The sequence below is a fragment of the Triticum urartu genome, chromosome 1A, assembly GCF_056163025.1.
Source record: "Triticum urartu cultivar PI428250 chromosome 1A, HENAU_Tu73, whole genome shotgun sequence".
NCBI classification, from domain to species: Eukaryota; Viridiplantae; Streptophyta; class Magnoliopsida; order Poales; family Poaceae; genus Triticum; species Triticum urartu.
The window spans coordinates 439,235,160-439,247,834 of NC_141873.1; the positions used below are offsets into that span (position 1 = coordinate 439,235,160).

The 12,675-nt window shown below is 49.0% G+C and overlaps 2 protein-coding genes across 4 annotated transcripts; one reads left to right on the plus strand and one right to left on the minus strand.

Annotated features, from left to right (window-relative positions):
- Window positions 1-800: 800 nt before the first annotated feature.
- Window positions 801-4,591, plus strand: LOC125516567 (mitotic-spindle organizing protein 1B). 3 transcript variants are annotated; one of them, XM_048681965.2, is made up of 3 exons: window positions 801-955; window positions 2,182-2,540; window positions 4,009-4,591. In XM_048681965.2, exon 2 carries the CDS (start codon window positions 2,247-2,249, stop codon window positions 2,532-2,534), a length of 288 nt encoding a protein of 95 aa, XP_048537922.1. In that variant the 5' UTR covers window positions 801-955; window positions 2,182-2,246; the 3' UTR covers window positions 2,535-2,540; window positions 4,009-4,591. The 3 variants fall into 3 exon arrangements, with proteins under 3 accessions (XP_048537922.1, XP_048537926.1, XP_048537920.1); XM_048681969.2 differs by having other exon boundaries at window positions 4,012-4,591; XM_048681963.2 differs by lacking the exon at window positions 4,009-4,591 and having other exon boundaries at window positions 2,182-2,805.
- Window positions 4,592-11,069: 6,478 nt separating this feature from the next.
- LOC147991612 (uncharacterized) lies at window positions 11,070-11,838 on the minus strand. The gene has a single exon (XM_087538878.1). The coding sequence runs from the start codon at window positions 11,640-11,642 to the stop codon at window positions 11,070-11,072; it is 573 nt and encodes a 190-aa protein (XP_087395004.1). The 5' UTR covers window positions 11,643-11,838.
- Window positions 11,839-12,675: the final 837 nt, after the last annotated feature.

Sequence of the window (12,675 nt, forward strand, 5' to 3'; positions counted from 1 at the left end):
ATGATAACTGGGTTGCCAGGGGTTATGAAGCCCGAGACGTTATGAAGCCCAAGATGTTAAGAAGCCCATGAAGATACGTCAGAATAGTTAAGTCTTCAGTCCGAGTTGGACTCTACATGTAACCCGCCTCTTCAACATATATAAGGAGGGGCAGGGCTCCCCAAAGAGGGAGAGGCAAGAGAGAAATAATCTTAGGGCTAGACATAACTGGGAGAGCCGGTTTACGGCGACTCCCTTGTGATGATAATAAGATCTAGCCTCAAACAGCATGTAGGGTTGTTACCGGATGATGTTTTCCGGGGCCCGAAACTGTCTAAATCCATGTCTTGTGTTGCGTTTCTCGATTCCGCTCAACCCCTCTCAAGCTACCACATAGATGCGTTGGCCTCACGACTAAATCCTCACCCTAGGACATCTGCCGTGACAAAACCACGACACCTCCCACCGTCCCATGACTAAGCACACCACACAGGTACGGGTATCTATCAACATTTCCCAATTTTCCTTCCTGCAGAAAAAAAACATTCTCAATTTTCCCGGTTTCTGATTCAAACCTTATATATTGATCCATTCATTTTCTGTTGTTCAGTTATGATTCATACTAATGCAGAGAAATTAAATTTCATTTCTGCGTTTGGATGTCCCAATTGAGGTGCCTGAAATGGATTTGGTATTCCCGGATTGCAATTCGGCTGTTTGGTTGGCTGTGAATTGCCGCTCGGAAACGAAACCCAAATTCAGCCTCGTATTCCCTCCTGCCAAAACTTCCTCCAACGATACAGAGCCTTGGCGCTCCGATTTCCTCCGTATTGGCCCTTTTTCGGCAAAACGTACCCCTTCGCTGCCTTAATCCCCGCGTCCTCGAGAAAAAAAAAAGGAGGAGACGAACGGAACAGAGCGGCGACCACCAGGGACCTCGGCGGCGAGTCCCAAGGATCTCGGCGGCCACACCCAGGTTCGATTCGGCCCCGCTCCCTCCTCCAGTTCCCATCGCCGTACTCGGGCATCTCCGCGGCCACCACGAGGACCTCGGCGGCGACCACCAGCAGGACCGCGGGGGCGGGGGCGCCGGTTCCCCGGTCCGCCTATGCCTGATTCCCTCCTCCTCACCCTATCCCCGTCCCCGGTCTAGGTCGCATCTCGGCGGCGTCCAGAAGGACCACGTCGGCCACCAGCAGGTCTTCGGCGGCGGAGGCGCACATCTCCTCTGGCCACGGTCGCTCCGCCTCGGGCCTCCTCCCTGTTCGCCGCGCCCACCCCCTGTACCCATCTCCAAACCTTCTGTCGCGGGCCATCTCCTCCATGGCGCCCAGGCATCAGCACAACCACCGCGCTCTTCCTTCTTCCTTTCCTGTCCTACACCATCCCCTCCTTAGCATTCTTAATTTACCTTGTACTGTCTTGTACCTGTAACTTGGTTCATGTGAGGACCTTTCTGTTCTCTGCTAACTAATTTTTTTGTTTATGTATTGTGCAGATTTGTGTTCTTTTATGTCTTGTTGAACTTCGAACTATCTATTTTATATTGAACTTGGAACTATATATTAACTACTGCCACGCACTGTTTATGTCAACCATTTGGATCTATCTATTCAAATCGTTGTGATTTATGTCATGCACGAGACCATATTTGAGAGTACATGTTGTTTGTTATTGTTTCGAATTTGTGTTATGTTATCATAAGAAAATATTGTTGTCATTGTATGGCCATTTGTGTTTTCCTGATGCATTTCTATAATATTTATTTATTTTCATTGCTATATCATTCGTAGTCAGATTTCATTTTTGAGTCATGTACAACAAGGTATAGCCTGGTAATGTAGCTATGCAATTCCAAAGTTTGTCATCCAAACAGGATTTGGTATTGAGATCTCAGAGGCATTTCAAGGGCCAATTCACTAGACAACCAAACAGGTGAATTCGTATTCGTGCCATTTCAGTTTCCTCACTGATTTGGAATTCAGACCAATTCAATACGGAGCTCTCCAATGGAGACATCCAAACGAATAGAATTGTTGAAGAATTGCTATATGTACTATGTAGGCTTCTTTTATGCAAAACTGAGACTTGTATAATTGAGAATTTTGGTGTGTTTGTAAGACCATATTGATCTATATCTACGTGCTACTGCTAAATTAAATAGAACACTCACATGTCATATTTGTTGTCATTTTTTTGTAGGTGGACCACCCTTTTTAAAAATTCCTAGACTCGGCTACCGGAGAGCGGAACTGTGCCTGCGCGAGATGGGAATGGAGGAGTCGGCGGGGGGCGCCGCGAGGCAGGCGAAGGAGTCGCTGGAGCTGGCGTTCCAGATGTCCCAGATCCTGGACACTGGCCTCGACCGCCACACCCTCTCGCTGCTCATGGCGCTCTGCGACCGCGGCACCAACCCGGAGGCTCTCGCTGCCCTCGTCCGCGAGCTGTCCTCCACCGCTCCCCCGTCCGCCTCTGCCCCCACCGCGCCCGCCTCCAACGCCGTGGCGGCACCGACCGCCCCCTCGCTGTTCCCCTCCGGCTTTCGGCAGCTCTAGGCTAGGGTTCGTGCCCTCGACCCCTTCTTCTCTTTCCTCACGGATGACACCACTTGCCACTTGATCGCGTTGTATGTGTGCACTTAGGTCTTCCATTCTGTAGGCTGAAACTGGTTCGTGATTTGTATTCTCAAGATAAGTAATGCAAGGGGGTCTGTGTCAAACTCTGTCACATTCTAGCAAATGATTTTCTCTTCTGTTGGCTGAAATTGCTTCCTGGTTTGTATCCTCAATATTGATAATGCAATGGAGTCTGTGTCAAATTCTGTTATCCACATTCTTGCACATGGATTGATTCGTTGGAATTATTCATATCATTTGAAGTACAGTCTACTTATTTGGATCACATGTATAACTGTGAATTCCACGTTTAAGTGACTCAAAACATGCCCATGAGTAGAATTGTTGTTATGTCAATGTTCCTTGTTCTGGAGGCATCCCAATTAGTAGCTCTCCTTTATCATTCGTCTGGTTGTGGTGTAGGCACACGTGTTTCAATCGCTGCTAGATTCATCATAGTCAAGGACTGAGAATTTGAACTTACCCTTTGTTAAGTTATTCTTTCTTTATCACTAACGTTTCTACAGTAGTAAAATGATCACCAAGTTAGCTCATTGTTCTTGAACAAAGGTGGAAGCAAATGGAAATAACACAGTTAGCCGGAATGCCCCTCACCAGTGGTTGTAAGGTTTGGTTGCATCATGGTTGTAAGGTTTGGCTGCATCATTATTGTGAGATTTCAAATACTTTACAAAGTCAGCCTATGCTCCTCCCCAATAGTGTGTGCGGGCTGGCCTGCCCATCGTAGAATTGTGAGTTTGACATTTTAACTGCAGGGAGCGCGCTCATGAGCAGAGTAGTTGTTATGTCAATGTTCTTTGCTCTAGACTAGAGGCATCCTAATTAGTACTCCCTTCATCCCATGATATAAGAGCGTTTTTGAAACTAGTGTAGTGTAAAAAACACTCTTATATTATGGGACGGAGGGAGTAGCTCTTCTTTGTCATTGGTTTGGTTGAGGTACATGTACGGATGTTCCAACAACTGCTGGATACATCATATTCAAGGACAGCATTCGAGTTCACCCTTTATCAAGTTATTGTTTTCTTTATCACTCTGGGATTAAAGGTGAAAATACTTTACAAATCCAACACATGCTTCTCACTGGTGGTGTATCCAAGTTGGCCTGCCCATCGTATTTTTCATCTTGTTTCCTGATGTTGTATGGATCTAATAGTCAAGCAGTAGCCATGTATCCAATGAAGTTGTATTTTCAAGAACAAAAATATGTACTAGTATATAGTTTAGAAGTTGATATCTCCCAAGGTGAATTGAAGCATACAACCATGATGCAGCCAAACTTGATTATGCTAAAAAAAATGCTCCCATGTCCAAAATTTCAATCAATGTGCAACCACTAGAGGTACCACCTTTTTTTATTACAGCATTCTAAACATTACCTTCATTCATTCAGCAGGTACCGAAGACTGGACGCAACTGAAGTTCTTGATTTGAAGTCGAACCAAATCTGATACTTGGCTTGCTGGAAGAGCCTGATGAGCTTTGGTCGTGATGTTGTTTCCACAAGAAAAAGTTGTGGTTCATTGAGTTCCTATAAATTGGCATCTTTCTTTGCTTGACTTGGACACTACTGTAGTAATCATGATGGCCACTACCTCTTCGTTCATAGTCTTCCTATATTCCCATCGCTGTATGCATCAGCTGGACATCTGGTGTTCTGTCGATTATCCTCTCTTTGACGATAGTGTCGTACTTATCTGAAAGGAACACGCCACGGCCTGGTGGCCATGAATCGAGGTCCCGTTTTCGGGATAACAATCAAAAAGCTATGAAACGATTATGGGACGGAGGGAGTAGATCTCAATCATGCTTTTTAGAAGTCACTGTAATGAATTAGTTTTTCTAGTATTGTATTGTTCTACATTCAGAACCATTCAGTCCCTGGAAGACTAAGCAACAATTCATTCATATGGACATTTTGTTGTTCATTTTCAGAAGATAATATTTTCAGACAAAGCTGTTGCTTGCATCATAAAGCTTGACCTAATCAGTGCTGTTTTCAGCCATGTTTTCGTTTTAAGTTGGCCTTGATGCTTAATTGAAGCCAATTTTTTAGGTTAAAGAAGAAATTGAGTTGGCCCTCGCAAATCATGCTGCTATGATGACAAGGTATTGTATATGACACCTTTTGACAAGCTTTTAGGTTTGTAAACTGATGCAGATTTATCTAACCACCTAGTTTTTTTTTTCCTTTTTCATTAGAAGTCCCACATACACTGTTCCATCGACATCGAAAAATTTGCAGCTCCAATTCACGACTAGGCTTTCTCTTCCAATTTTCACTGGCTCCAAGGTTGAAGGCGAGGGTACCTTAAGTATTGCTCTAGTTGACACTTTGACCAGAGAGGTTGTAGTAATGGGTAAGGAGTCCCTGTTGAAGGTCGAAATTGTAGTTCTAGAGGGTGACTTTGAAGACGGAGAAGGCAATGACTGGATAGCTCAGGAGTTCAATACTAACATCGTTAGAGAAAGACAAGGTAAACAGCCCTTGCTTTCTGGAGATGTGTTTGTTGGTCTTGATAGAGGCATTGGTAGAGTGGGAGATGTATCATTCACAGAGCTGGACATGCAGCCGAAAGTTCAGGTTAATTAGGTGCAAGAACTGAGGATGGTTGTTATAATGGCGTAAGAGTACCGGAAGCAAAAACTGAATCATTTGTGGTAAAGGATCATCGTGGAGAATGTGAGTTCATGCCACTTTCAATTGTTATTTGTTTCTTGCACCCCTTCCTGTACATTTGATAAGTTTCATCATTTTGGCGCAGCGTCCTTAAACTTGACAACTGCACATATAAATATAAGCACATGAATTCCTTGCTGCAATCTAGAATTGTTAGAACACATTATATATGATAGTCCCCATAGTCATAGTCATGTAATAAAAATTTGCTTTCTCAAAGTAAGGATTTTTTACCAACTTAGTTTACTTGTACTGCTAATAATGATTTTGACCATCTTGCAGCGTCTTGCAGCAACAGAAGGGAGTAAAGTAACATATCATATAGTAACAAGTACTCCCTCCGTCTCATAATGTAAGACGTTTTTTGACTCTAGTGTAGTGTCAAGAAAAGTCTTACATTATAGGACGGAGGGAGTATACAATAGCAACGCCTAGAGATCCTTCCTCGTCTACCCCGTGAGGAAGCGATCCCGGAGCCATCATATTAGTTTAGTGTCAGAAGTATCCAGTTCTAGTTGTAGTAGTTTGAGATACAACTCCGAGCGTCCGTTACCGTGAACACGGCTATTCGAATAAATATACTTCCCTCCAGGGGTGCACCAACTTACTCAACACGCTCGATTAACTCTGGTGGGACACACTTTTCCGGGTCATGCCCGGCCTCGGCTGATCGCCACACCGCAGTCCTACCTAGGCTCCGCAGAGAGGTCCCCGCCGGTTTACATCCTAAGCGCGAAGGGGTTGTTCCGCTCACCCCTAAGCACTCTAGGTCGTTGCGAGGGTGACCGAGACCAAACGAAACTCTTTCAGGATCCGCCTACCTGACCACGCCGCGATGCTGAACTGGACGTCTGGCAAAGCTTTTGGGAGAATCGTACGACAACAAGTGCCCATACTTATTCCCGCGTGGTGGTTAGTGCGAAAAGGCCAAAGGCCTACTCAGATCACATATCCAAACACGTTAGTGTATAGGGAGCTCGTGGAAACGACCAGTGATCCTGTCGCCCCGTCTCGTGGACTTACGACAAGGGCCAGGCCCATCCCTCTCCTGGCGCGGTATGTGCCTGCTCGGTCGTGCCGCGTCATTATCTCGCGGGTACCCTCCTGGTCAACCTGACTTATCAAGAGACTGTTGGGAACTCAAGTCCACTTCTACCGGGTGGTACCGCATGTCCCTTTAGTCTCGCGGTAATAGTAAACAGGGAATAGTTAAAGGTAACAGTGTGTCCTTACCATCAAGGTGAACTCAGAGGAATCACCCTCGGTATGTTCACACCTGAGGTACAATGTCAAGGTGAACTTGGAGGAATCACCCTCGGTAGGTTCATGCTTGAAGAGTTGCACGATAGAGACATCATCGGGAGTGGTGAGTGAGGAATCACCCTCAGTTAACCACACTCGATGTGCTACACTATAGAGATATCATCGTAAGTGGGATACGAGGCATCACTCTCGGCACTTGATAGTAGCTCTGTAGAGTCGTACAACTAAGGGGTGTCGTTGATGTGTCGGCCTCTGCTCGTTGATCACATTGATTGAGTCACCGGTAACAAAGCAGGGCAACAAGGACAAGGGTGAGGGGTCACTGATGGATCACTAACCAACCTATACTAAGCATATAGGGTAACATGTAAAGTAACAACAACAGATTACAAAGCAGGCTATGCATCAAAATAGTAGCTATCGAACAACAGTAGCAAAATCTAATGCAAGCATGAGAGAAAGATAATGGGCGATATAGGATTGATCAAGGGGTTTTTGCTTGCTTGGAAGCTCTGCAGACAGATACGGACCCTTGACGGTGAAGTAGTCGATCATCGGATCAACAACGGTCTCGAGGTCTACCGAAAAAGAAATAAGGAAGGGGAAACACAATAAATAACAGAGCAATCAAATGCATCACAATGAATGACATGGCAATACCCTGTGCTAGGGGAGACCTAACGCAATGCTGCGCATTACAGACGAAACGGGAAAATATCTGATTTTCCCGGCTTTAGACAGTTATCGGACAAACGAACTAGAGGGGAAGGTTCCATGTTTGCAGTGTTAGAGGCATGTGACAGGTATGTGGATGGCATATTCGGATCCGTCTTATTTTTCTGAATATTTTTCATATATAAATTATTTTCATCCGATTTACGATTTAATTTATATGAATTTTCAAAGTTTTAAAGATTTTCTAAAATTACTGGATTAATTTTAATTTGAAAATAAACAGTAAACATAAATGCTGGGTGCACCCGGTGCAGTGCACCCAACAGGGTACTTGAGGCTGACAGTGGGCCCAGGGCTGCTGAGCCAGCAGGTCAACGATGACCAGTTGACTAGTCAACTGGGTCAGCGAGATCCACTGGCCAATGACCCAAGGGGAGCGGCGGCGGCCGCGGGGCCAGGGGGCAGCGGGAGGGGCCGCGGGCGCGCGGGCGGCGGGAGCAGCGAGTGGTCGTGGGCGTGGCTGCGTGGGCGTGGCTGCGTGGGGGCGGGGCACGTCCAGGGCGCGGCCGGCGAGCAGGGGCAAGGCGGCGCGCGGCGACAACAGCAGCTCAGCGGGCGGGCGCGCGGCCAGGAGGGGCGCGACCCTGGTCAGAGGCAGGCGCGGCGGCGTGTAGGCGGCAGCAGGCCAAGACGGGCGCGGTGGAGGCGCGACCATGCGCGGGCGGACGAGCAGGGGGCGTGGCCAGGGTGTGTGGCCAGGAGCATGGGGGTGCAGCAACGGGCGCGGCGACCACGAGCCCGTCGGGAGCTCGAGCGCGGGGGTGTGGCGGCCTACTACAGGGGGATTCGAGGGGGAAGCAGAGGGGGAAACGACGAGGGTCTCACCTTGGTGCGGCAAGGAAGGTAAGCAAGCTTGGGGGAGCACCGAAGATGGTGAATCGAAGACGGCGACCGAGGAGGAAGACGAAGAGGAAGGCGACGATGTCGGGCGCCCCAACTCGAATCAAGGCACTGGGAAGACGAATCCGTCGATGGCGGTCCTCCTGGACATAGTTATACGGCGAGGGAGGCGCAGTGGCTGCGCAGGCGGCGGTGACAGGGCGATGATGGCGCTCGGGCGAGGGGAAGAGCGCTGGAGAGGGGGGTAAGGACGGGCGCGAGTCCTCGAGGCGTGCGGTGGCCTCCGTATCCACCCCGGCGCACTGTAGCGACGCGAGGGGGCGAGCGGGTGCGGTGGAGACGTCGAACTGGCCTCGGGAGCGCTTGCGCTTATAGCTGGCCAAACGGGCCGTGCTAACTGGGCCGGCCCGGTAGCACGCAGGAACGGCACGGCCCAGGCTAAACGGGCCAGGCACGGCACGCGGCACGCCATGGGCCGTGCCTGGGCCTGGAGGCTGGGCACGCGGGCCGGCACGGCACGGCCCGTTTAACTTTTTTTTGAAATATATAAATAAATATGTCTTGTATAAATACTTACTTCCTCCGTCTCATAATATAAGAACGTTTTTGTCACTAGTGTAGTGTTAAAAACGTTCTTATATTTTGGGACAAAGGGAGTAGTACTCTAATATGTTCAATAATTTTGTAGTGCATGCGTACATTTGTAGTGCTCTAATATATTTCTTTCTATTTCTTTTAATCTTGTAGTATTTCTAGAGCATAGCTTGTACTCTTTTACTTCTTTGGGATGGAAGGTTTTAATGAGGCAAGCGCTAATAAAATTCTAGATTTATCCCAGATAATACTCTACATTTTTTGGAATTTTTTTTGCTGTACAGAGGGGAAAAACACGCCAGCCGAAGTAAATATGCGCCAGGCGGCCCAGCGTGCGATAACGGGCCGGCGTGCCGCGTGCCGGCCCAGATAGGCTGCGTGCCGTGCCTGGGCTGCGAGCTCCCGCCCATGGGCCGGCACGGCACGGCCCGGCTAATAATTGTGCCATGGCGGGCCGTGTCGTGCCAGGCACGATTGCCGCGGGTCGGGCCGTGCCGGCCCGTTTGGCCAGGTATGCTTGCGCTTCATCCAGCGGTGGGAGGAAGGAGAAAGGCCGAGTTGGGCCGGGCCAGGCTGCGCGGTCGCTGCACAGGCCCAAGTGCAAAGTGGCACTGGTCTTTCTCTTTTTTTACTTTTTGTTTTGCTTTTTCTCCGCTACTATTTTCATTTAGTTTAGCTAGTAAGAGATTTTTGCACAATATGAAACTTGGCACAAAAATACATGGCAATATTCTGGGTTGGCTCAAAAAGTTTGGGGGCAATTAGAATTTTGTAAGCATTTTTAGAAATTGAAAAGGTTGGTTAAATGGCTGTTGGATCTATTTTAAAATAGATTGAGGACACTTTAATAACTCAATTAATGTTGGTTTATTCATGACAATTAGTTAGTTAATATTTGCAATATTATGAACACTTTTCTTTTTATTTGAATTTGAATTTGAATTTGAGTTTGATTTGGAACAAAGTGATGACTAGAAAAATAATTGTGATAACTTGGCAGTCATTAGCAAGAGACTACTGTAGAATGACAACAGGGTGTTGCAGTCCCCCTCTTCCAATGGGCGACACCACCATCACATTGCCTGAATTAGTCACCCCTTCTTCCAATGGGCCGCAACACCACCGCTCTGTCGCCACATCACCCCGTTTCACCACTGCCGCTTCGTCCCGCCCCGCCGGCCGAATCTGACAGCTACCGTCGTCGCGCTGCGCCGCTCCGTTGGATCCGCCACCATGTTCTTCCACTCGGCTGCCGCTGCTAACGATGTTGTCGAAACACACGCCAAAGAGCTACTAGCTTCCGTGGTGATTGACTGCGGTACTTCAGCCGCTATGATGCCGAGCTGGAGTGCGATGACCAACGACATTGGCTTGGCACCTTCCCGTTGACGGAGTCCCCCGTGCGCACCTTTCACATCAAATGTTTGAGGTTCGACCAACCTCAGAGCAAGACAAACTTCCCAGAAATCAAATCTCGGGAGGTGGCGGAGTTCATCAGCCCATCGGTGAACATTGTATCACGCGCGGCGAAGAGGGACACCCACATCATCCTCGAAGAGGAACACCTGGGAGAGCAATGAGGTGACGATGGAGAGGTTCGGTGTGGAAAATCCACGCCTCATGCAGGCGGAGACATAGTGGTCTTGGAAGGGGGACAATGAGCGCAAGAAGGACGAGGCTGGCCCCTCTAGGGCGATCAAGCTTGAGTCCAACGACAAGGTTGAGCCTGACGACGAGAGTGAGGAATTCAGTACCTCTAAGGAGGAGACCATGGCACTTTGGAACACTGTCGACACACGGTCTGACAATCCGTGGCGGAGCTAGGAAGAAAAAACCGGGCGGGCCATCCTAGAGGAGAACACAAAAATAATATTTTTGAACTACACAAATTCAACATGCATTAGCTTGGTACATGTGCTTGTGCAGTGCTGGTTGCCGTAATAATATTTGATGTTTACCAGATAGTACAGTGCCCCAGCTGCATGTGGGATTGACCTAGTTCAGGGCTAGCTAGCTAGCTAGGAGCCTACCTCAGAGCATCTCCAACAGCCGCCCAACGCGTGGCGCGCTAAAAACCAGTTTGCAATGTGCTGATCGTCTGGTTTGGCGCGGCGGGCAGCACTGGCTCCAGCAGCCACGGTAAAATGCGGCGCACGAAAATGCAGCGCGCGTGTATAGATATTTTGTTCATAGATAAAAGACCATACATAGTTTATAGCATAGATTAAAAAACGATACAAAGATATTTTACATAGTTCATAGCATAGATAGATAAAAAGAACTACGGTGCAACTACATAATTAAACAACGGTGCAACTAGATAAACAACGGTGCAACTAGAACTACTCCGAGTCGTCCTCATCATCACCCTCGCTGGTGTTGTCTGAGGTAGAGATCCACACGTCCTCCCAACGTTCATCGTCGGACGTGAAGAACGACTTCCCACCGGCGTTGACGAGATCGCACTGCGATATGACCAGTGCCTTCCGCCGATGCTGGTCCGCCTGCTCCGCGCGACGCCTTGTCGTCCTCTCCGCCCAGAAGGTGCGCTCGTTGGCGACGTCCTCCGGGTGGCGCCGAAGCCACTCCGCCATGGCTCGCTCGTCCTCCTCGGCAATGAGGAGGCGGCGATGCCGCCGACGGTGCTCCGCACGGTCCAGGTCTGTGATAAAACGAGGAGGAGGGGCGATGGCCTGCGCCTGCTCGCGCGTGTAGACGTCACGGAAGTTCATCTGCGAGCGAGGCCTCTCTAGGCGCCACGCCGCCGCGTCGTACGCGCGGGCGGCCTCGTGCGGAGTCTCGAACATGCCGAGGCCAAGGCGGACTTCGCCGGACCGGATCTCAGCGTAGTACGCGCCAGAGGGGCGCTCGCGGACGCCGCGGTAGCCCGAAGATGACCGGCGGTGCGGTGGCATGGTGGCGCGATGATGGCGGGGCGCTGAAGCGGCGAGGAAGCAGAGAAAGCGGCGAGGAGGTGGGGGAGAGCGCGTGTGGTAGTGTGGAGCACCGTGTGGTGAGCGCCGCAATTTATAGGCGCGTCGAAAGCGGTGCGCCAAATCTACCGTACGACCGACAGCTTTCTCCCCTGCGCACGCAAACGTTTACCGCACGCTTGTTTCCTGCCTCCGCTGAAGCGCGCGAAAACTTCCCGCGCGTGCTAAACGGGCATTTTACCGCGTGCGCGCGTCTTTTGGCGCGGCTGTTGGAGATGCTCTCACAAAGTGGTGCCGGAAGCAAAGGAAATTCAATACTGCATGCAAGGACATGAGCGACCGAGTGTTGGACTGGACACAGTGGCGGAGACAGGGGGACCAGCAGGGGCCCTGGCCCCCCTAACGTCATTCATTTAAGTCTAATATGCATGTTAAGAGGTGATAAATTGTTGCTAAAATGATGAATTTTGATGCACTAGCCCTTCCAAACCAGGCTTAACTACACTTGGCCTCCCTCATTGACATTTCCTGGCTCCGCCACTGACGTCTGGACATGTGTAGTATAAAATTTTCTTGGAGGGCGGGCAGGCTACGGTCTGCTTTTGCCCTCACGTAGCTCCGCCGGTGCTGACAATGACGATGACGAGTAGTATGCGCGTAGGAGTACTCTCTGTTTTAAGTTTGAATGTTTGGATGTTTAGATCGTTGCATGTCTGAATCTTTGAGTGTTTGGGAGTTTGCATTTTAGTATGCAAGTGAAGTGGTTTCGATGTTTGTTTGAAAAAAAAAATCTTGGCCCTATTTTAGGGCACCCGTTGAAGATGGACATTTTTTTGTACCCAAAAAATTATTTTTTGATGCCTCAAATTTACTCTAAACACTTGTGCCGTAAAATAGGACAACTATCGAAGATGTTCAAAGAATCGAATGTGATGTTTTTTTTAATTCACTGCATAGAAGAGGATCGGGATGATGGTGGCACTTGAAGGTCGCGTGGAGATGCATGCCGACGTTG

Bases quoted from the DNA above. Each gene is read 5' to 3' on its own strand.
- LOC125516567 (XM_048681965.2), top strand. From the start codon at position 2,247: ATGGGAATGGAGGAGTCGGCGGGGGGCGCCGCGAGGCAGGCGAAGGAG.
- LOC147991612 (XM_087538878.1), bottom strand. From the start codon at position 11,642: ATGCCACCGCACCGCCGGTCATCTTCGGGCTACCGCGGCGTCCGCGAG.